The sequence below is a fragment of the Oratosquilla oratoria genome, chromosome 12, assembly GCF_046742065.1.
Source record: "Oratosquilla oratoria isolate Oo_2021 chromosome 12, ASM4674206v1, whole genome shotgun sequence".
Lineage (NCBI taxonomy): Eukaryota > Metazoa > Arthropoda > Malacostraca > Stomatopoda > Squillidae > Oratosquilla > Oratosquilla oratoria.
This window is the reverse complement of record NC_134788.1, coordinates 44,148,605-44,175,485: the sequence shown is the minus strand read 5'-3', so window position 1 is coordinate 44,175,485 and position 26,881 is coordinate 44,148,605. Positions and strand designations below refer to the sequence as shown.

The 26,881-nt window shown below is 38.6% G+C and overlaps 3 protein-coding genes and 1 non-coding gene across 5 annotated transcripts in view; all 4 read left to right on the top strand.

The window, feature by feature from the left end:
- The window catches only part of LOC143030362 (uncharacterized), a 40,273-nt gene that overhangs the window by 7,111 nt on the left and 6,281 nt on the right, over nt 1–26,881 (top strand). The window contains exons 3-7 of the mRNA XM_076193513.1: nt 9,108–9,205; nt 11,669–11,912; nt 12,196–12,223; nt 12,538–12,891; nt 13,083–13,220. Coding sequence (XP_076049628.1) covers nt 9,108–9,205; nt 11,669–11,912; nt 12,196–12,223; nt 12,538–12,891; nt 13,083–13,220 — 862 coding nt within the window. The remainder of the gene's footprint in view (nt 1–9,107; nt 9,206–11,668; nt 11,913–12,195; nt 12,224–12,537; nt 12,892–13,082; nt 13,221–26,881) is intronic.
- Nucleotides 615–8,924, top strand: 140up (RPII140-upstream gene protein). Its single transcript, XM_076195621.1, has 5 exons — nt 615–906; nt 3,424–3,573; nt 4,480–4,601; nt 5,094–5,233; nt 8,592–8,924. The coding sequence occupies exons 1-5, from the start codon at nt 640–642 to the stop codon at nt 8,786–8,788; spliced, it is 876 nt and encodes a 291-aa protein (XP_076051736.1). The 5' UTR covers nt 615–639; the 3' UTR covers nt 8,789–8,924.
- Nucleotides 15,294–22,885, top strand: LOC143031580 (uncharacterized). Of its 2 annotated transcripts, none has more exons than XM_076195617.1 (2): nt 15,294–15,503; nt 21,040–22,885. In XM_076195617.1, exon 2 carries the CDS (start codon nt 21,171–21,173, stop codon nt 22,446–22,448), a length of 1,278 nt encoding a protein of 425 aa, XP_076051732.1. In that variant the 5' UTR covers nt 15,294–15,503; nt 21,040–21,170; the 3' UTR covers nt 22,449–22,885. The 2 variants fall into 2 exon arrangements, with proteins under 2 accessions (XP_076051732.1, XP_076051733.1); XM_076195618.1 differs by lacking the exon at nt 15,294–15,503 and adding an exon at nt 20,445–20,712.
- On the top strand, nt 24,030–24,140 carry LOC143032087 (U6 spliceosomal RNA). Its single transcript, XR_012967070.1, has one exon. It is a non-coding gene; the product is annotated as a U6 spliceosomal RNA (small nuclear RNA).

Genomic DNA, 26,881 nt, shown 5'->3' with positions numbered 1-26,881 from the left:
TGCTCTAAACACATCTCTACCATCAACTCACCACCATGATTTTCCCTGGCACTCCATACTTCCCAACCCCTCCATCTATTGTTTTATCTTCTACTCTAGCACTGAGATCTCCCAAAACCATTACATTGACATTTCTCCCTAAACCCTCTATGCACTCATTTAAATCTTTCCAAAAAGCCTCCCTTTCCATTACCAGACCCATATACATTTATTTACTTATCCGTATTTTCATTTCTGTTTATTTCATTTTTTATTTTTGTTTGTTTATCTATTAATTTGTTTAATTATTTATTTATTCAATCATTTATTCGTCATTCGTTCATTTTTTTATCTGTTTATTCTTGTATGTATTTATGGTGTAGTTGTCCTCATTGCACGACCGATTCTAAAATGTAATAGGCATCAAAAAGTAATATATATATATATATATATATATATATATATATATATATATATATATATATATATATATTTATATATATTTCTGATATAAATTATGATTCTAAATAAATTGAAGTTTCAAAGCCAGCGCCGGATTATACACTCAGGTCGACCAATCATAGTCTATACCGTATACTCTTCATAGAGGCATTTGAACTTCTTGACTGAATTTACCGAAGAACAGCTGATCATATAAACATGGCCGGGATGTACGGAAAGATGTATAGTACTTTTGTAAGACGAAAAGAAAAAATACTATGTAAGACAATCGGTGGTCAGTCATTATTAGGTCTTACTATAACTCAACTTGTCGATAATCCTGACATCCCAGACAAAAGTATTCCGACTGTTCAAAGTTCACAGAAGCACGCAGAAAATGTAACTAAACACGAAACTGGCTGGGATAGAGTATGTCAAATGTTCACAAGAAATGAATATGGTGAATTAAGTCCGGAATTAAGCATGGTATGTACCGTATTTAAACATAAAGATCGAGTGAACGGTGGGAATGTTGATTATTAGGTGTGTGGAACGTACCGTGTATTCTTTTCCTTTTTGTATTGCAAACTTGTTCTACTTCCTTGAAGGAACCCAGTCTGAGTATATAATGTTTTAATTTACTTTATATTTGCATGTGAAATGCAAACATTATTTATTTATACGAAAGCGTTAAAAATGACATCTTACAAACCTTGTATGTTTTTGTTACTTATACCAAGTCTAACATCAATGATGTGATAGAATCACATAACCATGGATATTTAATGTGAAACATACTTTGTCAAATAGCTCCTAGTATAACCTAGCATAATTTAACCTAACCTAACTGAATGTAATAATTTTTTTTTTAGAAAAAATAAGTTTTAAATGCAGAAAAAGAAAAGTGAATAATGTGCTTACATGATTTTGTAACAGAACCAGATTACCTGCCACAGATACCAAGGATATACCCTTGCTGTATTGCATAAAAATTGCTTAGGTAACCTAATTAGCAATGTCGCTTAACCTTTTCATTGCTGAAAGAAGATATAGCCACTCACAAATTTATTACTGTTAACTACAGAAAGTCATCCAGGAGGTGCCAAGATTAGAGGGAGGGAGGGGAGTGGAATGTTTAGGAAATGCAATGGGTGGGAGTGGTTTCTATGCCTTTTTCTTTTTGGCTACCCCCCATGTAAGGGGGAAAAAGCCTTTGGTATATGTATGTATGTACAGAGAGCAGATTTACCCCATGGTTTTGAAAAAAAAAATCCTTATGGTGTCAGAAGTGGATACACCCCCAGGGACTTCTAAAGGCTCATATATGCCCAATCTATGGATAATGCTGTGACCTTACACACATTTGCCCCCAGCTTGTCCACAGGGACTGGTGGCTGGCAGTGCAGCAATGCTTAGATTATTTCAGCCCTGGGCAGGAATCAGAAATGGATCACTGGTTGCAAACACAAGAAAATTAGAAAGAATCCAAAGAGCAGACTTGACATATGAACAAAGACTGGAGAAATTACTGTTGTCAACATTGGAGCAGAGAAGGGAAAGAGGCGATTTGTTGACCATTTTCAGAATTATGAAAGAGATGGAAGTTCTCGATAGAGATGACCTATTAAAATGGGACAAGAGGGAAACAAGAGGACACGAAAAGAAACTAAAGAAAGACAGTTACAGAAGAGACCTGAAAAAGAATAGTTTCCCACACAGAGTGATCAATATCTGGAACAAATTGGACAGTGAAACAGTGAATGCCAGAACTATACACGATTTTAAGAAAAAACTGGACGTGGAGAGATACGAAAATGGGCCACAACAAGAATGATTAGAAGAAGCAAAAGTTATCATGGAATCATGATGACAAGTACTCTTATGTAACGCCACAACTATACAACACACTTCCATCCTTGAAACAAAATTAGAATATTGGTGAATTTGAGAAAAATTTGAAGACTCATTTCTTTAAGATCTAATTAGGACATTGGAATATAATATGTGACAAAACTATGGGCGAGACTTGCTTGACTAGACACTATCTTAGAGGAGAACCCTCAAAGATAAACTGGAGAAGATTGAAGAATGGAATATTGGGAAAGAGGAGGTATTTTTTAGTAGAAAATTTTATTAGAATGACAAATTTTGATTACTGGAGAGACAATGAATGTATTCTATGCAGCATTTTTCAGATATAAAGGTGTAATGTATCACTACTGGTTGTTATATAGTATTACAATATAGTTCCTCGTTCTAGAGGAATCTTTTGACCTCTCTCTGTAAGAACATTATTTGTATTACTTTAGTCTTCCCTGCTGTGTCATATTTGCATTCTACGACTTAAACCTCTTCCATATGATGACAACTACATAAGTGTCGCGAGGTGCAAGTGGATATCTGAGAATGCCGGTGTCGGCATCTTGATTATATTTATTTTGTAGTTGTAGCTGAGTGACCCCATATTCTGGGAACTGATTTGATCATATTTTCTGTGGTTATTAATATTCAGAGTGAAAGAATGAGTAATACAGATGTAACTTTATATTTTATAACGCAAGTATTGTAATGCATCATCATATTGAATAGGTTAAGAGTGAAATAATTGAAGCATTATTTTATAGCTGTAACTTTATATTTTCTAATGCGAGTATTGTAGTGCATCATTGTACACCAGGCAGCTGATGCTGCCCACAAGAATTTGACTTGTTTTGAAGAGGTTAACCCATTCAACTCCGATGACAAGATGTCTTGTCATTTGGTCAAATAAAACAAAAAATCATAAAACACCAAAATGTTTGATCAAACACCAGAAAAATATGACGCCAGTCCTCGCTTCGCTGCGAGCGAAGCGAGGACTGACGTCATATTTTTCTGGTGTTTGATCAAACATTTTGGTGTTTTATGATTTTTTGTTTTATTTGACCAAATGACAAGACATCTTGTCATCGGAGTTGAAGGGGTTAAGAGTGAAATAACTCAAACATTATTTTATTCTTATAGGTAGCCGAGGGCACCTTCATGGGGTTGTTGACCGGAACAGTCATAGGGGGTACCATTCACTCAAAACAGTCATACATTTCCTTCATGGAGCGCAATCAGGCAACTGCATTCCAGAATCATTTTGAAGCCAAAAAGATGCTACAAGATAAGGTATGTATTCACCTGTTTGTATTTATCTAGTAGTATACAGGGTTAAAGTATAATCATGGAACCCCAGCTCCATGTCTCCAGTAATCAGTTGTCTTGAATAAACTTATCATTATGGCCTCGGTTATTTCTTCTAATTTGTTTCACATTTTTGCTCATTGTTTTTGAATGTGTTGGAGAGGTGCCTGAAAAGTGTGGTAGGGGTTACTAGGCTGGATAGTGTGAGAAATGAGGAGGTGAGGAGGAGAACGGGGGTGGAAAAGGAATTGGGAAATGGGGTTGATGAAAGAGTATAGGGATGGTTTGGACACATGGAAAGAATGAGTGAAGAAAGACTAGTAAAAGAGGTGTGGAAGGCAGAGGTGAAAGGAGTGAACATGAGGGGGCGACCTAGGATGAGATGGATGGATGGGGTAGCGAAAGAGGAAGGATGGAAGAGGACAGAAAATAGGGGTGAATGGAGAAGGGTTGTGTGTGCATGATGCTGTGATGCATGAGGGGGAGTAGGTGTGGGATGGGGGGTGAGGGAGTATGTATGGGAAATTAATTGATGCAGCATGAAGGAATTTCTCCCCATCTTCTTTTCTGCATGAGGGAATGGAGAGGGGGGGTCGCTGATTTAATGAAGCAGCCTTGCTGTGGATGTGCTGTGTCTTGTGACACTGCTACTGACCCAGGGCAGTGGGTAAGATGCAGGGATGACCCATCATCCAGGAGGTGCCAAGATAAGAGAGAAAGAAGAGGGTGGAGAGGAACGGAGTATGTTGGGGATGGAATGGGTGGGAGTGGTTTTTATGACCGTTTCTTGGCTACCTCCATTGTGAGGGGGAAAAGTCTTTGGTTTATGTATGTAATTGTTTTTAATTTTTTGCTGATCACAACAGTCTAATATGTATCATCTATTTGCAGGTAACACTCGGTTTTGCTCGTGGCGCATGGATTTGGGGATGGAGACTAAGTCTTTTCACAGGCTGCTTCTTCCTTGTCACTACTACTACATCTGTTTACCGTGGAAAATCCTCTATTTTTGAGTATGTATTAAAATTTCGCATATTTCATGACTCTCTTAATTGTGGTAGAAACATGTTCATATATGCAATATATGGTAATTATTATATCATATTTCATGGACTGGAAACTGCGACCTCATGGTGGTCCTTTAGCCCTCCTGTAGACCTTTATGGGAAGAAGTTTTGGACTACTGTAACTGTTGTGTTATTGTTGGGCTTTCTCAATCACTGGCTGAAAGTATAAACAACACTGAATTGCTGGGTTTCAGCTCTTCTTATGTGAAATGAAAGAAGTATAGTCAAAGCTGATAGAGATTCTAAGCCTATTCCAGAGACTGAATGACAGTTCCTTAAGCCTGCACCTCCAAGTGGTGGTGAGGAGTTTACCTGGTTTTGAAATGGGCAGCATGGAGATGATTTTGCTGTTCATTGTGCATAACAAACACTAGTAGGTGCCTGTCATTGGTTCCTGTTTGGTATATATGGCTAAAACACTTATTTGTTGCTTTAAAGGTATATGCTTGGAGGTGGAACTGCTGGTGCACTGTACAAATTCAAGTCGGGACCAAGAGCCACGTTAGTAGGAGGTATAGTAGGTGTCATCCTGGGAACTGTAGCAGGATCAGCATCTTTAGCTGTAATGTACCTCACAGGTGAGGCAGCTTGTGCAAATTTTCATTTTTTATCACCCACACATACACATATGCATACAACTTCATCAAACTTTAATTACCATTCATTATATGTATATGTATATATGTATATACCAAATGCCCTTTCCTCCTATCAACCACCCCTCCCATCTCATCACATCAGTGGATGAAGGATTGGTCTATCTTGTGATAGTGGGAGTATAATGGGTGGAAGGCATGTTAAGCTATGGGAGTAGTCTATAGATGTATAACCTTTATATCCTGTTCCATAGTCTGCAACTGTGAGTCAGTTTGACCCCTGTAGCCCTGTCAGGAATACAGTGATACCTTGAAATCCGAACTTAATTCGTTCCATAACATACATACATACATACATATACCAAGGCTTTTTCCCCCTTCCAAGGGAGGTAGCCAAAAAGGGAAAGGCATAAAAACACTCCCACCCATTTCATCCCTAAATACACTCCACACCCCTCCCACCCTTCCTCTCATCTGAGCACCTCCTGGATGACGGGTCATCCCTGCACCCTGCCCACCGCCCTGGGTCAGAAGCAGTGTCGCAAGACACAGTACATCCACAGCAAGGCCGCTTCATTTAATCGGCGACCCCCCCTCTCCGTCCCCCTCTGCATATAAGGCGAGGACGGGGAGAAATCCCTTCGGGCTGCGTCAAAATTTACTCACACATACTACCCCACCCCCCACCCCCCCGCCCATTCCTCCTCATGCAGTCACAACATCATCTATATACAACCATTCTCCACTCACCTCTGTCTTCCGTCCTCTCCCTTCCTTCCTCAACAGACATTCCCCTCTTCCCCAAAGCCCCCTTCACCCCATCCATCCACCTCATCCTAGGACGTCCCCTCATGTTCACTCCCTCCACATCTGCCTTCCATACCTCTTTTACTAGTCTTTCTTCACTCATTCTTTCCATGTGTCCAAACCATCCTAATAATCTTTCATCAACCCTATCTCCCAAATCCTTTTTCACCCCTGTTCTCCTCACCTCCTCATTTCTCACTCTATCCAGCCTAGTAACCCCCACCATACTTCTCAGACACCTCATCTCAAACACATTCAAACTCCTTCTCTCTTCTTCTCTTATGTTCCACGTTTCTGCCCCATACAGTGCTGTTGGCACAATCACTCCTTCATACAGTCTCCTCTTCGCATCCATTCCCAAATGTCTATTCCTCATTACACTCTTTAAACCACCAAGGCATTTACTCGCTTCTCTCAATCTACATTCTACCTCCACCTTCACTCCACCTTTTCCTGCTACACTTGCACCCAAGTATCTAAAACTATCCACTTCCTCCAGTCGCTCTCCCTTAATGTTCACTTCCAGTCTACTGCCACTTTCATCCCTTGTACATCTCATCACCTTACTTTTACCCACATTTATCTTTAGCTTTCTTCTATCACATACTCTCCCACCAAAAAATTGGATTTCATGACATATAGATGGCCTTGCTGGGGTGCTGGGTAGATGTGCACACAAATATACACAAATGATATGTGAACCATTCAGATTCCAAAATATCATTTGCATTTCCAGTCACAAATTTCTCATTTTTCATCCAGAATCCAAGTTATTTAAGTTGTTGAGTGTTCAGATTCCAGGGGCAATACTGTATGTTATAATTTTGTATTCTATCAATAAAAACATTGTGACAGTAAAATTAACCTTTGGCAATCTTTTGGTGCTCAGTTTAGTTTAAAACAAAAACAGAAGATATATTGTGTAACACTTGAAAAAAAAAAAAATAAGAAAATCAAGTTTATGCCTTAAATCTACATCTTAACCCCTTCCATACGGTGCCGCACACGTAGGCGTCATGGACTTAGATCTCGGTGGCAGCAGCCAATGCCAGCCGTACGACGTGTCGTAATAATACTCGCATCACAAAATATAGTCACTGCTTATATCGATCGTTCTCTCTTCACCCGTGAATTTTGATAACCATAGAAAATGTGATTACAAAAGAATTAGAAAGAATGTCATTATGAAGGGGCGACTACAATAAATATAATCAAGACGCCGATATGGCAGCCTCACGAATACACTCGCTCCCCATGATGCCTACGTGTGCAGCACCATATGGAAGGGGTTAATATAAAGACTAATAATGGATAGTCATTGCATGTTTCAAATCTCCATTATAAATGTGTGTCTGGAATTAATAGAAATGACCAATTATGTTGTAGAGGATCTTGGCTCAGTTCATAAGAGAAATATGTAATAATTTTGGTACTATTCAGTATTCTTCATGACTATTATTGATATTACTATAATATACGCAACAAAGCCCTCTGTAAGGGGCACCATCGTAGCCTTCCGATTGGAGGAGTTTGTGATGTTAAACCATATCATCATGTGTATATATATATATATATATATATTTTGATGACATTCCCCATCATTATCACTTATGCTCCATACTTCTCTTCAAGTCATACCAGCCAAACTCTTCTACAATCTCACAGTAACCACATTTCTATATCTCTCCCATCAGAAAATATCACTCCAGAAACACTATCTGATCTCTCCATCCAACAGCCCCTCCCTTCTCTGCCTACAACCAGGAGACTGATATAAGACACTCCCTTGGGGGAGGCACTACCACAACACATGATAAACAGATAACCTCCCCACAAAAATTCTCTAACTCATCTTTACACTGACCAATCTATAGCCTTTCATCTTCAAACATGAACTTACACCTCACCTCTGTTGATCAACCTCTGTGTACACCTGACCTCCTCCTTGACTTGGAGTGGTCTGTAACACCAGATAAACACCAAAGTGACCACTCATCACTTCTTCCCGTACATGCTCCCTTACCCCTACAACCTCGATGGTCCATCTGCCATGCATCTCCAGAACAGTAGGGTATTTGTCAACCATTGACACAACATTAACCTATCTTACAAATCAAGTAACATTAACAGCACTCCATTTGTTCCCCCCAAAAAAGCCCACCATGCACATCTCGCTACTCAATTCCCTGGTGGAATCAGGATTTGTCCACAGCTTATAGAGAGAGAACTTTCACTGCCTCAGAGAATTCCCGTCTTCAAGCATGCTGATATTCACATTAAATTTACATAACAATTACCTCCCAAACTTCAGTCTCCAGAATATAGAAAAAGCTGGGACATATTTAACAAATCACCTTCATTCCTTTTGTCCCAACCTTCAGGTCAACAGCTAAACTCTTAGTAAAACATTATTGACCTCCAGTCATGCAAACCATGAATCCAATTAATATTGATCAATATTGCACTTTCCATAGGTTTCTTTGCCATAATAGTTGCACTACATGTTCAATCTTTTATTACCACTATATTATAGGTACTACAATGGAAGATCTTCGTTACTGGCAATACGATTGGAAAAAGCAGCACAAAGAGGAGGAAGTTCAAGCTTTACGGAAGTTACGAGAACAGGAAGCTGACACTCTTGTGAAGCACCACCATGATCTTTTAATCTCCAAAGGAGAGGCTGTGCACCCTGTGGAAGACTGCCTTAAATCTGTCCCCGATAAATAAACATGTCTGATTTCAGTTTTGATAACCAGTGTACAGTTCAACACCACTCCCATACTACCAGGACAAGTTTATATCTGCCAATCAGAAATGCAATATGGAGATACCAAATAATTTAGAATAAATTTTCTGTTTGTAATACCCTATCTTTTGACACTCCTAACATTTTTAGACCTCCCATGTACTTGACAATACACTTGTCTTATCAGTTTCATACACAGCACAAATTTAAATGTTACTCTCAAAGCCTGTTGCTAAGACAAGTTTTTTCAAGAGTTACTTCTTAAAGATTACAGAGGTTAACGGATCATATATGTAACAGAAAAACTCAGGCATACTATATGTGGCACAATTGTATTTACTTGATTGTATTGTAGAAGTTGCACTCATTGTGCCCAGTCTCTATTTTTTTGGTGGAAGGTAAGCTGAGAGGCGAGGCTAGTTGGAGAAAGGAAAAGGACAGAGGGTTGGGAGGTGCTCAGAGTAAACTGCTTCAATGAGAAAGAAAATGAGGAGTATAAGAAGAAGCTGAGAAAGGAGAGGGAGGAAGTGAAGGACAGAGTAGATCTAGGAGTGGAGGAGGAATGGGGATGGTTCCATGAGGGAGTCACAAGGTGTGCAAAGTTGGTGTGTGGATCAAGGGGGACGGGAGGAAATAGAAGGAAGGGTAGTGAGTGGTGGGATGAGGAAGCGGAGAAGGTTGTAGAAGAGAAGAAGAAAGCATTCACAGATTGGTTACAAAATAAGGTGAGAGAATCATATGAGAAGTACAAAGAAAAGAGAATTTAAGCATAAGATAAAGGAGGCAAAGAGGAGAGCAGATTTGAAATGAGTTAAGAGTATGACAGAAAATTTTGAAAGTAATAAAAAGATGTTTTGGAAAGAAGTTAAGAGAGGAAGAGGCGAATCAAGTAGAGAAGGAAAGATAAAAGGTGCAGATGGAGAGATGATAATGGAAGAAACTGCAGTAAGAGGAAGATGGGCAGAGTTGCTAAATGTGAAGGAGGATAGGAAGGAAAAGGTAATCGCAGTGGGAAGTGCTAAGAAAATGACAGTGATGAGTGAGGAAAATGGAGGAGAAATAAAGATGAAGTGAAAGCAGTTGTTAAAATGATAAGAGTAGATAAGGAACCTGGGTTAGATGGGTGTCATGCAAATTGTCTAAAAAAGGGAGATACAGTGATGGTGGACTGGCTGGTAAGATTGTTTAATGTTTGTTTAAGAGAGGGTAAAGTGCTGATATACTAAAGGAGTGCATGCATAGTTCCACTTTACAAGGGAAAAGAGGACAAGTGTGAGTGTAATAGTTTCAGAGGGATCAGTTTTTTTTTAGTGTAGTTGGGAAGGCTTATGGGAGGGTCTTGATTGAGATGATTAGGAGAGGAAAACAGGGAGTAATTGGTGAGGAGCAGTGTGGGTTTAGGACAGGTTAGGGGTTGTGTAGATCAGATTTTTGTGGTAAGGCAGATATATGAGAAAGCATTAGGAAAAGGTAAGGATGTTTTTTGGGCCTTTATGGATTTGGAAAAAGCTTATGACAGGGTAGACAGGAAGGCACTGTGGTAGGTAATACAGATATATGGGATAGGAGAAAAGCTGTTAAGAGTAAGAGTTTATAGAGCCTATGTTAGAGTCAGAAATGAGAGAGAGAATGGTTTGAGGTAAAGGTGGGACTTCATCAGGGATGTGTTATGTCACCTTGGCTGTTCAATTTATACATGGATGGGGTGGTGCAAGAGGTAAATGGAAGGGTAATAGGCCAGGGATTGGAGATGGTTAAAGAAAATGGAAAAAAGTGGGAGATAAGCCAGTTGTTGTTTACTAATGACACTGCACTTGTGGCAGGATAAGAGGGATTAAGGAAGTTAGTGACAGAGTTTGGGAAAGTGTGCGAAAGAAGTTCAAAATAAATGTGGGTAAAAGTAAGGTGATGAGATGTACAAGGGGAGAATGTGGCAGCAAACTGGAGGTGAGTATTAAGGGAGAGAGGCTGGAGGAAGTGGATAGTTTTAGATACTTGGGTGTGACTGTGGTGGGAAAGGGAGGAGTGGAGGTGGAGGTAGAATGTAGATTGAGAGAAGTGAGTAAATGCCTTGGGGGATTAAAAAATGTAATAAATAAACATTTGGAAATGGATGCTGAGAGGAGATTGCATGAGTGATTGTACCATCAGCACTGTATTGGGCAGAAACATGGAACATAAAAAGAGAGGAGGAGTTTGAATTTGTTTAAGATGAGGTGCCTGGGAAGTATGGTAGGGATTACTATGGTGGATAGAGTGAGAAACGAGGTGAGGAGGAGAATGGATGGAAAGGGAGTTGGGAAATAGGGTTGATGAAAGAGTATTGGGATGGTTTGGACACATGGAAAGGATGAGTGAAGAAGGGTTAGTAAAAGGTGTGTGGAAGGAGTGAACATGAGGGGGCAACCAAAGATGAGATGGATGGATGAGGTAAAAGGGGCTTTGGGAAAGATGGGGATGTCTGTTGAGGAAGGAAGGGAGAAGATAGAAAATAGAGGTGAATGGAGAATGGTTGTGTATGGATAATGCTGTGATTCATGGAAGGTAAAGGGGGGGGATGGGGTGAGGGAGTATGTGTGAATGATATTTTGATACAGCTCAAAGAGATTTTTCCCCGTCTTCTCTTTTTCTGCATGAGGAGATCGAGAGAGGGGGTCGCCGATTAAATGAAGTGGACTTGCAGTGGATATGCTATGTCTTGCTACACTGCTTCTGAGACACTGAAAAATACTGAGCTGTGCCGTACTGCCAGAGTATCTTGGGACCTGAACCAATACAGGACTCTTATGAAGATGGATTAAGAGGTGGGGGGGAGGAATCGCTAAAGATGCCGAGTGTCATTTTAATGCAAATGATCTCAGGCTTGCTTACCGAGCCCTGAAGAAATTCCAATCCAAGTCAGTGATCCAGAGGAGAACGGTCCGAACAGCAGATGCCAAGCTAGTATTTGGCGTACATGGGTGTAGCCACTTTGCCAATTACTTTGAACAGTTGTTTATGGGTGACCCTAAAAGCGGTCAGCTTCCTCTCGATTGTGCTTGGGTGGCGGTTGCCGATCCGCCGATAGCCAAGTCTCCACCCTTGCTGACAGAGGTCAAAGAGGCTGTAAGTTGAAGGGTGGGAATGTGGTTGGCATTTGCAACATCAATGCGGAGTTGCTGAAAGCTGGAGGTGAGGCTATGATCCACGGGTTGCATGCGGCACTGTCTGTTGTCTAGCTGTCCGGTACAATTCCCTTTGCCTGGAAAAAAATGTCTGGTCTACCTGGAAAGAGGAGGGGGACCAGCAGGACTACAACTACCGCGGTGTTACACTGTTTATTGTACCAGGGAATGTGCTTGCCCACCTGTTGTTGATACGGGTTCTTTCACACCAGTAAAATTTTCAGAGGTATGAGCAGTCTGAATTCACGCAAGGTAGGTCAACAGCAGATCGAATCCTAGCGCTTCGTGTTCTAGTGGAGTACCATCGTAAGTTTCAACAGGGGTTTCTTGTAGCTTATGTTGATCTCAAGATAGTGTTTGACTCGGGGCATCGTAGAGTGCTCTGGAATCTTCTGTGGATCTGTGGGGATTATAAACTTGATGTCTAGTTTATACGCTGGGACAGAGATTGTTGTAAAGAATGGTGGGGCGTGTCCAGCTTATTTCCTGTTAGTTCAGGAGTGAGGCAAGGCTGTATCCTCGCCCCCAACACATTTTAACACCTGCATTGACTGGGTATTGGACAGGGTTGTCGATCAATTTTGTTGCGGAGCATCTATTGATAACACTAAGGTCACTCACCTTCATTGCTGATGATGCTGTACTTCCTGCAAGAAGTTGGATGTCGTGGTTTGCAGCTCTTGAATCACTGCACAGGAAGGTGAGGGTGCTTGGATTCCAGGCAGGTCTTCTGGAACAATACCAAGGTCCAGGCGTTTGGGGGGTTAATTGGATGTTTAGCCTCTATGCACGTGGCGATGACACTGAGATCTTGGAAAACTTCAAACAAATTGATAGTATATTGCATAACAGTGGTGGGTCTTGTCAGGAAGTCCTTCGAAAGGATTTGTATTGCCCATGGTGTGATGGACTTCACCAGAGTAACTTAGGTCAATATTCAAGTCACTTGAGCCCCCTGTCTTGCTGTACGGTTGTGAGACATGGGCATTAAATGCTGACTAGAAGGGGTGCCTCAATGTCTTTAGCACCAAGTGCCTTCGAAGAGTCATGGGGGTATCGCTGTAATGAATTTGTATCAAACCAGAGACTATAGTGTGAGATTTCAGTCTAGTGACTCTAGCCCTGTTGACCAGCATAATCCGTGAGCATCAACTCCGGCTATGTGGACATGTGGCACATTTCCCTGGTGTTGGTCCTACTCACAGGGTTGTCTCCACAAGAGACGAAGGGGACGATCAAAGAATTCATGGTTAGAACAAGTTGACCGAACCTGTCGAGAGTTGTTTGTACAGCGATGCCTCCTTATACAGTAATTCTTTATCCGGTAAATTTACATGCATACATATGATCATTTTTATGACAGTCGCGCAAGGATCGAACCTGCTGCTCAAGACGCCAAGAGGACCCATAACTCCCGCCTTACTCCGCTCGACCACCGATGCATCGGTGGTCGAGCGGAGTAAGGCGGTAGTCATGGGTCCTCTTGGCGTCTTGAGCAGCAGGTTCGAATCCTTGCGCGACTGTCATAAAAATTATCATATGTATGTATGTGAATTTACCGGATAAAGAATTACTGTATAAGGAGGACTCGCTGTAGCAGGAAGGGTGGTTGCATGGAACCTGGCTCGGAAAGAATGCAAGGATCACCGTCGGCTTGTGGGTGAAACGACGAGCTCCTTGGCGTTTGATTGCAATGGTGACATTTCTTGTGTTTTTATGTACATATTTCCAGTTTTGTTTATTTATCAATATATATATTCATTATTGTATATTTTGTGAGCATTTTGTAATCGCAAGGCGAGTCGTGCCTGTCTTTCCCGCCAAATGCAAGAATTGACGTGAGTTAGTCTTGCTCTCATGTTCGAAGTGTATGCACGTCTGTTAGTGCTTTGAGAAACTTACTTAAAACTTTTATTCTGAGTGTCATTCCGCCACCCTATAAATGCTCCCAATTGATGATGCAGGCCAATCAAGTGCGTCGGATCGGGGAAGTTTGAGCCAATCAGGTGCGCCGTAATGAGTCCGAGGCAATGACGTCATAACGCCTAGCTTGGTCCTTCGTTATTCTCTTGGATAACCATGAAATATTGTGGTTGCAGATTCATCAGAGGGCCATTTTTTTCTGTAAGACCTTCTAGGATATGCAGTCTCCTAATGCTTCGGGCTTATGTGATTATCTTAATATTTTCTTTCGTCACTGAAGGTTCTAACTTGACTGATGATGCCACTGTTGTGGATTCCCCAAACCCGAAGGGACTGGGCCTTGATAGAGCGAAACATAACTAGATTTGACAAACCTGATGGCTAGACACATCACCTCATAATCTTATCGGTCATATTTATTATATTTTCCTGTACTTGTACATAGGGGCGTCTCCATAGCTCAGTGGCTACATCGATGGTCTAGTAATCCAGACGCCTGAATTCGATCCTCCCTTGAGGCACGGAGCGTTTCGTGTCAATCGGATGGGGAAGGTGAAATAAGGACAGTGTCACCTTTGTTGACGGTGGAGCGGGTGGGGTGGGAGGTTGCACCGTGGCTCGGTTGGCAGAACGCGCGTCTGGTAACTGCGTAGTGAATCGGGCGTCTATTCGAATCCTGGCCGCGGCGCTGAGGTTAGTAAGGGCATCCATTCTGGGTAATGCTGTATCTCAGAACTGAGGTGACATGATGACATCACTGTGTAATACATCAGCTTCCTCTGGGTATCGTCACTGATGTGGCATAAGCGTGGACACCGTCTTCTGCGTTTATGTATGAACAGTTCTGGACGACCTGCAATGTTGAGGTCCGAACGTGTCCCAGCCCTGCAAACCACAACAGAGCGTCTATGTAGATGCCGAGCTATGATCCTTATATCGACAGCTCCTTAAGATTCTTCTTGTTTTGTTTGATGTTCTAATATAGAGCTTTTCTTGTGTTGTTCATACTTTTCATGTTTTTTATTTTCTTTGAATTTTTTTTGGGGGGGTTTGTGAACAGGAACTCTAGTGCTGCTCTTATTTTTTCTGACACCGGGTTAAATTTTTACTCATGTGTTACTACATCACCCCCACTTTAATATATATATATATAGATATATATATATATATATATATATATATATGTATATATATATTTATATATATAGTGTGTGTGTGTGTGTGTGTGTGTGCGCGCGTGTGTGTGTGAGCTTCACAATAACACCAACACACCTACGTATTGTGTAGATTACACCTGTACACACAAATTTCAAACAACTTTCCATCATTCACACTTTACAAAGTTTACTCTTGTGTTGCCCTGTAGAATGTATGGTACGGCTAGGATTAGGAAGTGCTAATTATCAAATAAGTAAATGCATGATTAAACAAATAAATAAATAAAAACAGCAATAGGTCTGGCGCGGTTCAATAGCAAGCGTAGAGAAGACGGATTTCTCTTTAATGTAAACAAACATGGCTCCCAGCTCAGTCATAAAAGGGTTTAGGCGTTCAACACTTGCTTCATTATCTTTTTTATTTCAGAAAGTACCCTTGTGGGCAATTAATCGTAAGTATCTCTTACAGTGGTTCCATGTAATTAACTGCAAGGGAGATAGGGGCGTTGTTATGATGTAAAACGATTTGCAAGGAATACTGGGTGAGTGAACAAGATAAAAAATATTCTCAATAGAAAATCTACAAAATATATGTACAAGAAACAATGAAAATATTTTTTATTTATGCCATAATGCCCATTCTGAAACAAGTAGAAAGGGGTAATGGTTCCAATACTTTTTTTAAGAGATATACTTGTGGTTCTCAGATATATTGTAATGCAAATGGAGACGCCCACCTTCACATTTACAGCACGGCATACTATACTTACTGATATATTTTCCTTGTCTTTCTGTCAGTATATATATATCATTACTAAAAATATTGCTAGACAGTTTGTAGGTGTTAGGGAGAGACTGAAATGGAGTCAAATGGTGTGAAATCGACATTAGTTTTTAAGAAAACAACAACAACAACAACGAAATGTAAACAAACCAGCGAAATTGGGTTATGTCCTGACACCTAGATGATCCAACTCCCTCCACCCCCCTATGAATTGATTGGCCAAAGAAACAATGGTAACCAGACATGATAGGTTACCTCTTAAAGTTAAAACACACACACACACACACACAGTTTAGATAAAATGAGATATGAAGACGAGACACCACGAGCTAGCTCCCCTTCCTGTGAAATACAACTAGGTAAATACACACACACACACACATACACACACACACACACACACATATATATATATATATATATATATATATATATATATATCTATATATATATATATATATATATATATATATATATATATATATAAAAGGCAGAGATGGAAGGAGTGAACATGAGGGGGTGACCAAGGATAAGATGGGTGGATGGGGTAGAAGTGGCATTGGAAAAGAGGGTAATGTCTGTTGAGGAAGGAAGAGAGAAGACAGAATATATGGGTGAATGGAGAATGGTTGTTTTTGGATGATGCTGTGATGTATGGAAGGGAGTGGGTGGGGGATAGGGGGTGAGGGAGAATGTGTGAATGATATTTTGGTGCAGCCCAAAGGGATTTCTCCCTGTCCTCTCTTCTTCTGCATGAGGGGACAGTGCCAATTAAATGAAACGACCTTGCTGTGGACATACTGTGTCTTGCTACATTGCCTCTGACCCAGGGCAGTAAATGAGATGCAGGGATGACCCGTCATCCAGGAGGAGCCAATAAAAGAGGGAGAGAGGGTTGGTGAATGGGAGTGGAGTGTGTGGGGATGGAATGGGTGGGAGTGGATTTATGCCTTTGACTTTGGCCATACATACATATACCAAGGCTTTTTCCCCCTTTCAAGGGAGGTAGCCAAAAAGGGAAAGGCATAAAAACACTCCCACCCATTTCATCCCTAAATACACTCCACACCCCTCCCACCCTCCCTCTCATCTGAGCACATATATATATATATATTTATTAAAAAATATATATATATATATATATATATGTGTGTGTGTGTGTGTGTGTATGTATACATACATATTATACATACTGTACATGAGATAGTACATGATGACAAGTATTAGTAGTGATATGAAGGAGTTTATTTCTCTATCTGGGGGAGAACTATTGTCCAAAATATTAGTGAAATAAACTCACAAAGGGATTACAAAGGAAGAGCATGCTAACAGGAGACCATTTGGTCCATAACTAGGTCATTGCTGTCTTTACTAATGTCCTTATTAATAGATGTATATATTAATGAATAAAGTCCAAAGTTTCTTCTCAGAGAGATCTATGTAAGTGTCCAGAGACTGTTGCCAGCCACAGATGGGCTGTGGGTTTTTTGCTTATTAAAAAATGGGTCAATAATTGTTGTTATGATTATCATTTATATTATTGTATCGTCGTCGGCATGTACTCATATCCGAGTGTCATAGTTTCCAGTCCCAGTTGAAGGTTGAATAGAGGTTGGGGTCAAATAGGTAATTATTATCATTATTAGATTAGTTATTATTATTAGGGTGGTGAGCCTTCTTATGGCTCGTAAGACCAAGTTGTGCCCTGATCAATTGAGGGCATTCATCGCACTGTATCGTGGGAGGTGGTTGTGGTTGATTTGTTCTTTCTGCCATGTAAAGAAGCAGATGTGGTAGACCGACTTCAGCTGTCATGTCTTGCTTTGGAGGTGTTGTGTCTTGCTGCATTGTTCTGACCTGAATAGAGGTGTGGAGACAAGGATGCCCTTTTATTAACAAGGAGCTGGCATCAGGGGGGGAAGTAAATGTGTTTAGCTGGGTGTGGGATGAGAGAGTGAATGTATATTTTGATTCAGTCACCCCTTTAGAAGGGTAGATCTTCAAGTGTTTGTATATAGAGTGAAAAGATGAAAGCCCTCTTTTTAGTAAAAAGAAACCAGACAATGGGTGTCATCCCTGTCTGTTCTCTCCTGTAACTTCTCTCTACCCCTTACCTAATATATATATATATATATATTGCTGAATAACCACAAAGGAAACCGGAACGGTGCTTGGGAATTTTAGTTTCTTTTCCGGGTTCCTTTGGGGTTATTCAGCAAATTATTGGATCACATGGTATTGTGATCTTTTTGCATAGATACATACATATATATATATATATATATATATATATATATATATGAGAGTGTGGGTAAAGGAAGGACAAGTAAATATGGGTTGGAACTCCTTTATTGCTTATACGTTTTGACAGACTTGGTCTTCAGTAAGCTTATTTTTCCTCCACCCACACTCTCGTCTGTCTAAACCATTCATCCCATATATATATATATATATATAAATATGTATATGTATATAGATACATATATATATTTATATATATATATATAATGCATATATATTATATAATATATATATATAAATACATATATATATTTATATATATATATGTATACATATATATATATATACATATATATATATATATATATATATATATATATATATATATATCTCACCTCACCAGGGTATCATATCCACTTGGATGTTGGCCACCATGGAGCCCCTCCATTCCTGTCTGCACATGGCTCTTCTTAACAAGATGACACTTGTTATTTCTTCTACAGATGCCCCTAACCCATCTACATATTTTCTGTGTGGTCTTCCCCTTGCCCTCTTTCCCTCTATTTTTCCCGTTAGGCATGTATGTTCTGATTGTTGTTTTCTCATGAAGTGTCCTACAAAGTGTAACTGTCTTTTCCTGATAGTTGCTATTATTTCCCTCTGTGTTCCTATTTGCTGCAGTATTTCTTTGTTTTAAATTCTGCCCATGAAATTTTCAGCATCTTTCTCCAAATCCACATTTCTACTGCTTTTATCCTGTCCTGCATTTGTTTACTAATTGTCCAAGTTTCACATCCATATGAAAATATTGACCAAGTGTAACTTTTTACAAATCTTTTTCTTGTTCTCATGTTAATTCTATTGTTAGTTACTAAGTGTTTAATTTTGTTGAAATGATTTTTCGTTGTGGCTATCCTTCTCTTTATCTCTTCCTCGCTTATCCCGTCCCAAGTTAACATGCTTCCAAGGTAACTGAATTGGTCCAACTGTGTCAATAATCTTTCTTCTACTTGAATTCATACCCATGGACATTCTTGTTTTTTCGTCATTACCATCACTTCTGTTTTCTTTTTGTTCACTGTTAGGCCTCTACTTCTAATTGCTTCTACTAGTGCAGTAACTAATTCCTGTAGCTGAGCTTCTGATTCTGCAAGTAACACAGTATCGTCTGTGTATCTAATATTATTGAGATTTCTTCCTCCTATTGTTTATTCTTTTAGATGGTAAATATCTCTCATAATTATCTCACTGCATAAACTAAACAGGTCTGGCAACATTACACATCCTTGTCTAACACCTCTTTGAATCTTTTGCCAATAGACACGCACACAAAATACATATATTCAAATCTAATCATGTTAACTGGAAATCAAGGATATAGATTATGTAGGAACTCTACATGTATTTGAGACTATGGTAAAACTGGTGAGTAGGAAACAGGACATAATGAACACTGCTCCTTTCCTGTATATTACAATTAGGCAAATACACACACATCCCTATACGGAGGTACTGAGTGCATGGTGCCATGCAAACAATACTTTAGGGACTGTTTTAAGGCATTCTTATAAACCAGAACTACAAATCACCCATTTATTTATGTTAAAATTTAAGGTCTCTGTTCATAAAGAAACTTATACCTTTGTCCATCCTATGTGTTGTTTACTTTCCATGGCACATGGCATAACAGAGCCTAACAGCTGAAACAAAATGACCTCTTCCACTTCATTATATGGCATACATGCAATAATAATGATAATAGTAATAGTAACAATGTTATTGAAAACAATAACTTGCTTGAAGTTTCCCTAACTAGAAAACAAAAGACCCATAGTGGTTTGTAGTAACCTTCAGGCTGTACCATAGATTAAAAAAAAAAAAAAAAAAAAAAAAAAAAAAATCCCTGTTGTATTAGTGTGGAGCTGTTTCTATGGCATAATTTCTAGCTGAAATAGGAGAGGAGCAATCATGAATTGTCAGCCCTATTTATGTGAAAAACTGAAGAAAATACAATTGAAATTGGTAAAGATCTTGGCCCCAGTCCAGAGGTGAAATGTCATTTCCTTAAGGCTGCACCTCCAGAGTTATTATTATTTTATCTTTAATTATTTTTATTATATTATTGTTATATGGTTAACTACCTGCACTAAAGAAGTATCATTACAAATTGGCACCATATACTCTAGATCGGCGTTTCTCAACCGTTTACCCTTGCGTAACCTTTAAAATAAATTGCACGTCTCAAGGAACCCCTGCACAAGAAAAACAAAACAAAAACATATACCATATCTTTCTCATTTTATTTACATTGTAATAATAGATTAGATAGGATGATGTCTATATTACATTATTACAGTAACCTTTTGCGGAACCTTAGGGTTAAGGAACACTGCTTTAAATGCGCATACCCCACAAGATATAGGACATCTTACACTACTGAACATTATACAGCAAAAAGAGCAGTATTGTTTCCTCTCATAAGCAATCAATAGGCTAACCCAGGGGCAATTTCTGAATACTCTAGGACCGTTGGTCTTGAGGAAATAGGAATCAATACAACAGATTGGTTTATAAAAGAAAATTGAGAGCATACAAGTGCCAGAAATAATTGCAGTTAACACAAGCATGAACTAAAGGTACTGCCAGATTGTTAGTGCATTGTGGACTCAAATACGTTGTTTTGTATTTATGTAAATTGTATTACTGTAAGGAAGCTCTATTAATGTTTGTGTGCACATGAAATAAAGTGATTTGGATAATGGAGAACATAAACACAGGGGAAGGCACGGAACCCAAAACACTAATGTTTCGTTCACATAGAACTTCTTCAGAGAAGTTCTACATATACAAAATATTAGAGTGTTTTGGGTTCCATGCCTTCCCCTGTGCTTATGTTCTCCATCATCCAAATCATTTGACTAAAATACTTATCAATAAAATAAAATCTTTATTAACATTTTCAGACATGGCAGGTGTGAAGATTACATAGGCATCAGCAGACAATGGATTACCCATGGAATGTAAAAATCAAAGCTTATCAATGCATGAGAGCTTCAGCTGTGATAGATAAGAAATATAAATATCTTGGATCAGAATGGATGAAAATGAAATGATCAGGCTGGTCTCTGAAAACATGGCCAATACTTACGAAAATTCTTTACAGTGTGTGGTTTGTAATTCTGTGTTTTTTGACGCAAAAGTTCTCGAAATTCACATGAAAACACATGCAAATGAAAAAAATCACAAATGTTCTTATTGTGGCTCGCACTTTTTATATGCGAGTAATCTGAAGCGACACCAGATGATGCACACGGGCGAGAGGCCGTACAAGTGTCCCTATTGCGACGCTGCGTTCGCGCAGAACGGAAATCTGAAAACGCACCTTCTGACTCACACAGGTGAAAAAGCTCATAAATGTCCGCATTGCGACTCTGCTTTCGCTCACGCATGTGCATTGAAAGCGCACGTACGGTTGCATACAGGTGAAAGACCCTACAAATGTACATTATGTAATTCCGCCTTTGCTCAGGCAGTGCACCTGAAAGCGCATATTCGTAGACACACGGGCGAGAAACCGTACCAGTGTACGATTTGTAATACTTCGTATACAACCAGAGAGAGTTTGAATGGGCACATGAGAATACACACGGGAGAAAAGCCGTACAGGTGTTCCGTGTGTAATTCTGCGTTTGCTCATAGAGGGACCCTGAAAGAGCACTTCAGGATGCATACAGGAGAAAAGCCCTTCAAATGTTCACTTTGTAGTGCGGCTTTTGCGCGAGTATGGAATCTGAAAATGCATCTTCGGATACACACCGGAGAAAAGCCCCACAAGTGTAAACTGTGCGTCGCCGCATTTGCACAGTCGGGAGATCTGAAATGTCACATGAAAACGCATACTGGTAATGTAGAAGTAACATCGGGAAAAGTAAATAACGTAAATTCTGATTCATCGCATCAGGAAGGCCCTTCAGGTCCAAATATGCTTGAAATAGAAACACCGGAAGATGTCCTGTGTTTGGAATACAGATCGGAAGATGAATTCTTGCCCGAGAAAAAATTGGAAACTGAAGTACATGAAAGTTATCACAAAATTGAGCCATCGAAGGACCAAAGTTTGGAAACTGATTCTTCAGTTGAAAAGATTTTAGAGACTGGAGCACAAGCAGGAAGATATGATAGAAATAAGTCTTCACTGAACAAGAAATTGGAGACTAAAGTGCAGGTAGAGAGGCATGAGAAATACAAGTCTTTACTATTCAGGAATACAGAGACTAAAATAAAGGTAGAAGAGCATGATAGGAGTAACTCTTCATTGGACAAAAACTTAGAAACTGATGTACAGTTAGAGAGGCATGACACAGATGATTAGATAAGCTTTTTATTTTGAGAAAATGCATATTATCAGCTTTATCAATCGTCAGCTTTATCAGTTGTAGGTGGCTGTGGAGATGGCTCAATAGATGACATTAATGTGGCATTCATTTGTTATTACCTTCATCATTATGCCAGTGTCACTGGCTTTCCATAACCATACATGTGGTATACTCTTAGATATCTCAGCATGATCTATCATTCATTGTATATGTGGTAATTTGACAATACACGTGTTGAAGTTTATTCTATGTTGATTTGCTTTTTTTCTTGAGCATGATTGCATGAAGCTGAATATAATTGTCAAACAATTAGAGGCAATAAATGCATTATCTCAACATCAAGACTTTTGATTTCCTTTTGTCCCCGAGTTTTTCATGTATTTCTTAATTACATGAACCTTACTGGTATGAGTAAGAATATTTCTGGGTTGCTAGGTTTTACAGTGGACAGGATGCAGGGATGATCCGTCATCCAGGAGGTGCCAAGATAAGAGGAAGGGAGGAGGGTGGAGGGGAGTGGAATATATAGAAAATGGAATGCATGGGAGTGGTTTCTATGCCTTTTTCTTTTTGGTTATCATCGTGTAGGGGGAAAAAAGCCTTTGGTATGTGTATGTATTAGGTTTTACATATTTTCCATGTAAGAGATACAGTGAACATCATATAAGATACATATGTGTTGACTGATATCAGAGTGTGAAACACTTTATACTAAAATAATAAGAATAGTAAATATATTGTTGAATTATGTTGTGATATAATTCTTTCATGAAATTTACAAATTACAGTAGAATGCTGTGTGCTGATTGATGGGGGTAATTCTTATCATGATTCATACAGTGCCATACTCGTGTTTATTTCCAACCACTACTTGTGACCTTCACTTGCCAAAGATGTCTAAATACATCTGGTAAAGTTACCTTGACCACAGCAAAGACCCTCCAGATATGAGCACTTCACCTATCAACCTTTAGTAATCTAAGGAACATGATAAATTTGGTTGTTTTAGTTTCACACCACATTCACCTCAACTACAAAGGATTACAAAGTCGGAGCATGCCGACAGGAAACCTTTTGGTCCATATCTAGGTCGGATGCAAAAAAATCATAATAATGATAAATACATAAATGAATAAATAAAAACTATAATAATGTAAATAACAAATAAAATACATACATAAATGCATATGCATAGTTAAATAATAAACAGGTAAATAGTAAATAGTGATAAATTGCCATATAATAATGAGAATCAAGCAAACAATAATAAACAAACGGACAAACTATTAAAAATAATAATAATAATATCAAATAAATGGTAGTCATTACAGCATCTTGCTTAGGTGTTTATCTAAATGATTCTTAAAGCTTCGAACTGAACTACATTGCACTGCCTCTGCAGGAAGTTTATTCCATTCATTAACTACACGGTTGGCAAAGTTGTTTCTACTCACTTCCAAATTAAATCTATTTCCTGACAGTTTGAGATCATTGTTTCTTGTTTGATTCTCATTATTCCAACATAAGTATAAATAGAAATGCACTTTCACCAAGTTGAAAGAAGAGGCACAAAGGCTGCATCACCCTGCTTCGGCGGTACATATACTAAAATTGGAACGATACAGAGAAGATTAACATGGCCCCTGCACAAGGATGACACGCAAAATCATGAAGTGTTCCACATACAACTAGGTAAATACCCAGGGGAATCAACAGTCCTATGATGGACAAGCAAAGCAGAACTTGCAATGTACACAAGATGAATAGTTATGATGGCTGCCATGAAATATATATATGTATATATCCCTCAGACATACCTTCCCATTCTTAATCATGTCAGACCTTTCTCTTCCTTTTCTAATGACACAGGTTCCTTGTACTTTTATTTTTCTGCAAGAATGGAAACCAATTTGGTCACTCAGTTTATATTCTCTAAGTCCTTCATGTTGTGTAGAAACCATACTACTGCTGCATATTTCAGTCTAGGGGAGATCAAGCATTACATATATATATAAGTATATGATATATATATATATTATATATATATACATATATATATATATATATATATATATGCAGTTACAGTACATCCAGGAGAAAAAAAAAAAAAAAAAAAAAGAAAGGGGTGGTGGATGGGAGTGGAGTGTGTGGGGATGAAATAGGTGGAAGTGGATACAGAGACTTTGGCCTTTGGTATATATGTATCTATATATGTGTGTGTGTTTGTGTATATATATTCCAATCTTGTAATGAAGTCACTTTCATGCATGTTAAGCTGTGCCATCCCCTTCTTAGGTACTACACTTCGGAAAGGTAGGGAGAACTAAGACGGTTAGCTTTTTGAAAGTAACCTGTGTTGGAACTCTTGATCAACATGTAATCCTTTATATCCTCTTGGATGTTAATAGTGAGTGTGAAAGACCATCTCCCTATCTGGGAGCCATGAGTCTTTTACAAGAGACCTAGAGCAACAGGTATGTTGATCAACACTCTGTCTTGTCCACAATCTTGTTGATATAGTTCTTGGGTGGCAAGTTATCCATGACCAATGCTCTCAGGTCCTCTGTTTTTGCTATGCTTTTTCTTCCCAAAAAGTAATGACTTTTGATTCAATCCTGTAGCTGTTATTAAGTTACCTGAGAGCAAGAAAGTGGACTAATTTATTTTCTTTGCCTTGGCAATACCTTCATTTATAATTGTTTCACTTCCCAGAAAGTAATCACTTATGACCCAATCCAGGAGCTGTTGTCAGTTGCCTGAGAACAAGAAAGACAAAGAACTGATTGACTTTCTTTGTATAGGCCATGTTTTAATTTTTTACTGTCGCATTATGTGATTTAATAATGGTACCAGTGTCAGTAGTTTCCTACTGCAATTAAGACAATTTCAGTGTTTCATATCATTTGGCATTATTTGATATTCACTTACCTAAATGAACCACTGGATGCAGAAAATGTGTTATGTATTTGTTTTAACTGAGCTGTGGTGAAAAGGTATGAAAATTCATATGAAGTTTGATTTCCCCAACAATAAATTCAGAATAAGATAAAGTCTCTTGAAGTGGAAGCTATTCTACAAGTACAGTGATTCCTCCTTATACGATAATTCTTTATCCAGTAAATTCACAGTTACTGTATTTGGTAATTACTACCTTTGATTCTATTTACGGTAAGTAAAATTCACAGATCAGTATCTGCTAGATATTTTGAAGATGAAAGAGCAGGGAGAAGGTACGTCTGCCATATCCTATTATTACATGTTATAATGGGTTTGGTATACTGTAATTTCAACTTGCAGTAAGGTTTTCAGGAACGCATATGCACTGTGTAACAAGGACTTACTGTATTTACTATACTGTTAGTGTATATCACTTACAGGAAGTTGAATTTTGATATTCATTAAGCTTAATGTCAAAATCCAAACCAAACCTATCCCACATTGAATAAACAATTCCAAGCTGTTCATTTTTGTTTGCATGAGGGTTAACCCATTCAACTCCGATGACAAGATGTCTTGTCATTTGGTCAAATAAAACAAAAAATCATAAAACACAAAAATGTTTGATCAAACACCAGAAAAATATGACGTCAATCCTCGCTTCGCTGCGAGCGAAGCGAGGATTGACGTCATATTTTTCTGGTGTTTGATCAAACATTTTTGTGTTTTATGATTTTTTGTTTTATTTGACCAAATGACAAGACATCTTGTCATCGGAGTTGAATGGGTTAAGAAAAGAACATTTGTTTTATGCAAGTTTATCACTAGAAAACATGATGTTATCCCCAATGTTCCCTCTAATTTTCTGCTGTGAGTGTGTGCAGAAATTTACTTGTGTGCAAACTTTCCCTATCTCTGAAAAGTTTGTGTGCACCTATGCAAGTCACCATCTGATCATTTAAGCAAATATGCACAATTTGTAAGTTTGTATTACATATTACCTCCACCAAAGCAATTATTGGTTTGACAGTTGGCAAGTTACCATATCTTTAGAGAATTTATGAGTTGATGTTTGGGTGGAACTTCTTTATTGAATGGATTTTGATATCATTTGAAAACCTTGTGTGTACACATTTTTTTCTTTATGTGTGCACTAGTTGTACAACATATGTGCACACAGCATAGAGGGATTGTTTGTTATCCCAGTGATTTCTAATTATCTTCCAAATATTTGAACTTTTCAGTCATTAATGCTAATATACATAATACATAACAATAATAATATGTAACAATAATAATGGTACATAATATATGATTAATTTCAAGAAAAAAAAAAGTAAATACATCAATCATGAATAATGAAAATATTTGTGAAAATTTGCAAATGCAGATATCAGGATTGGTTATAGAACATGAAAAAATTCTGATATACAATGCTGTAAAGAATTGTATATTGTGTTCATCATCATACTCATTAAAAAGCATACCACTA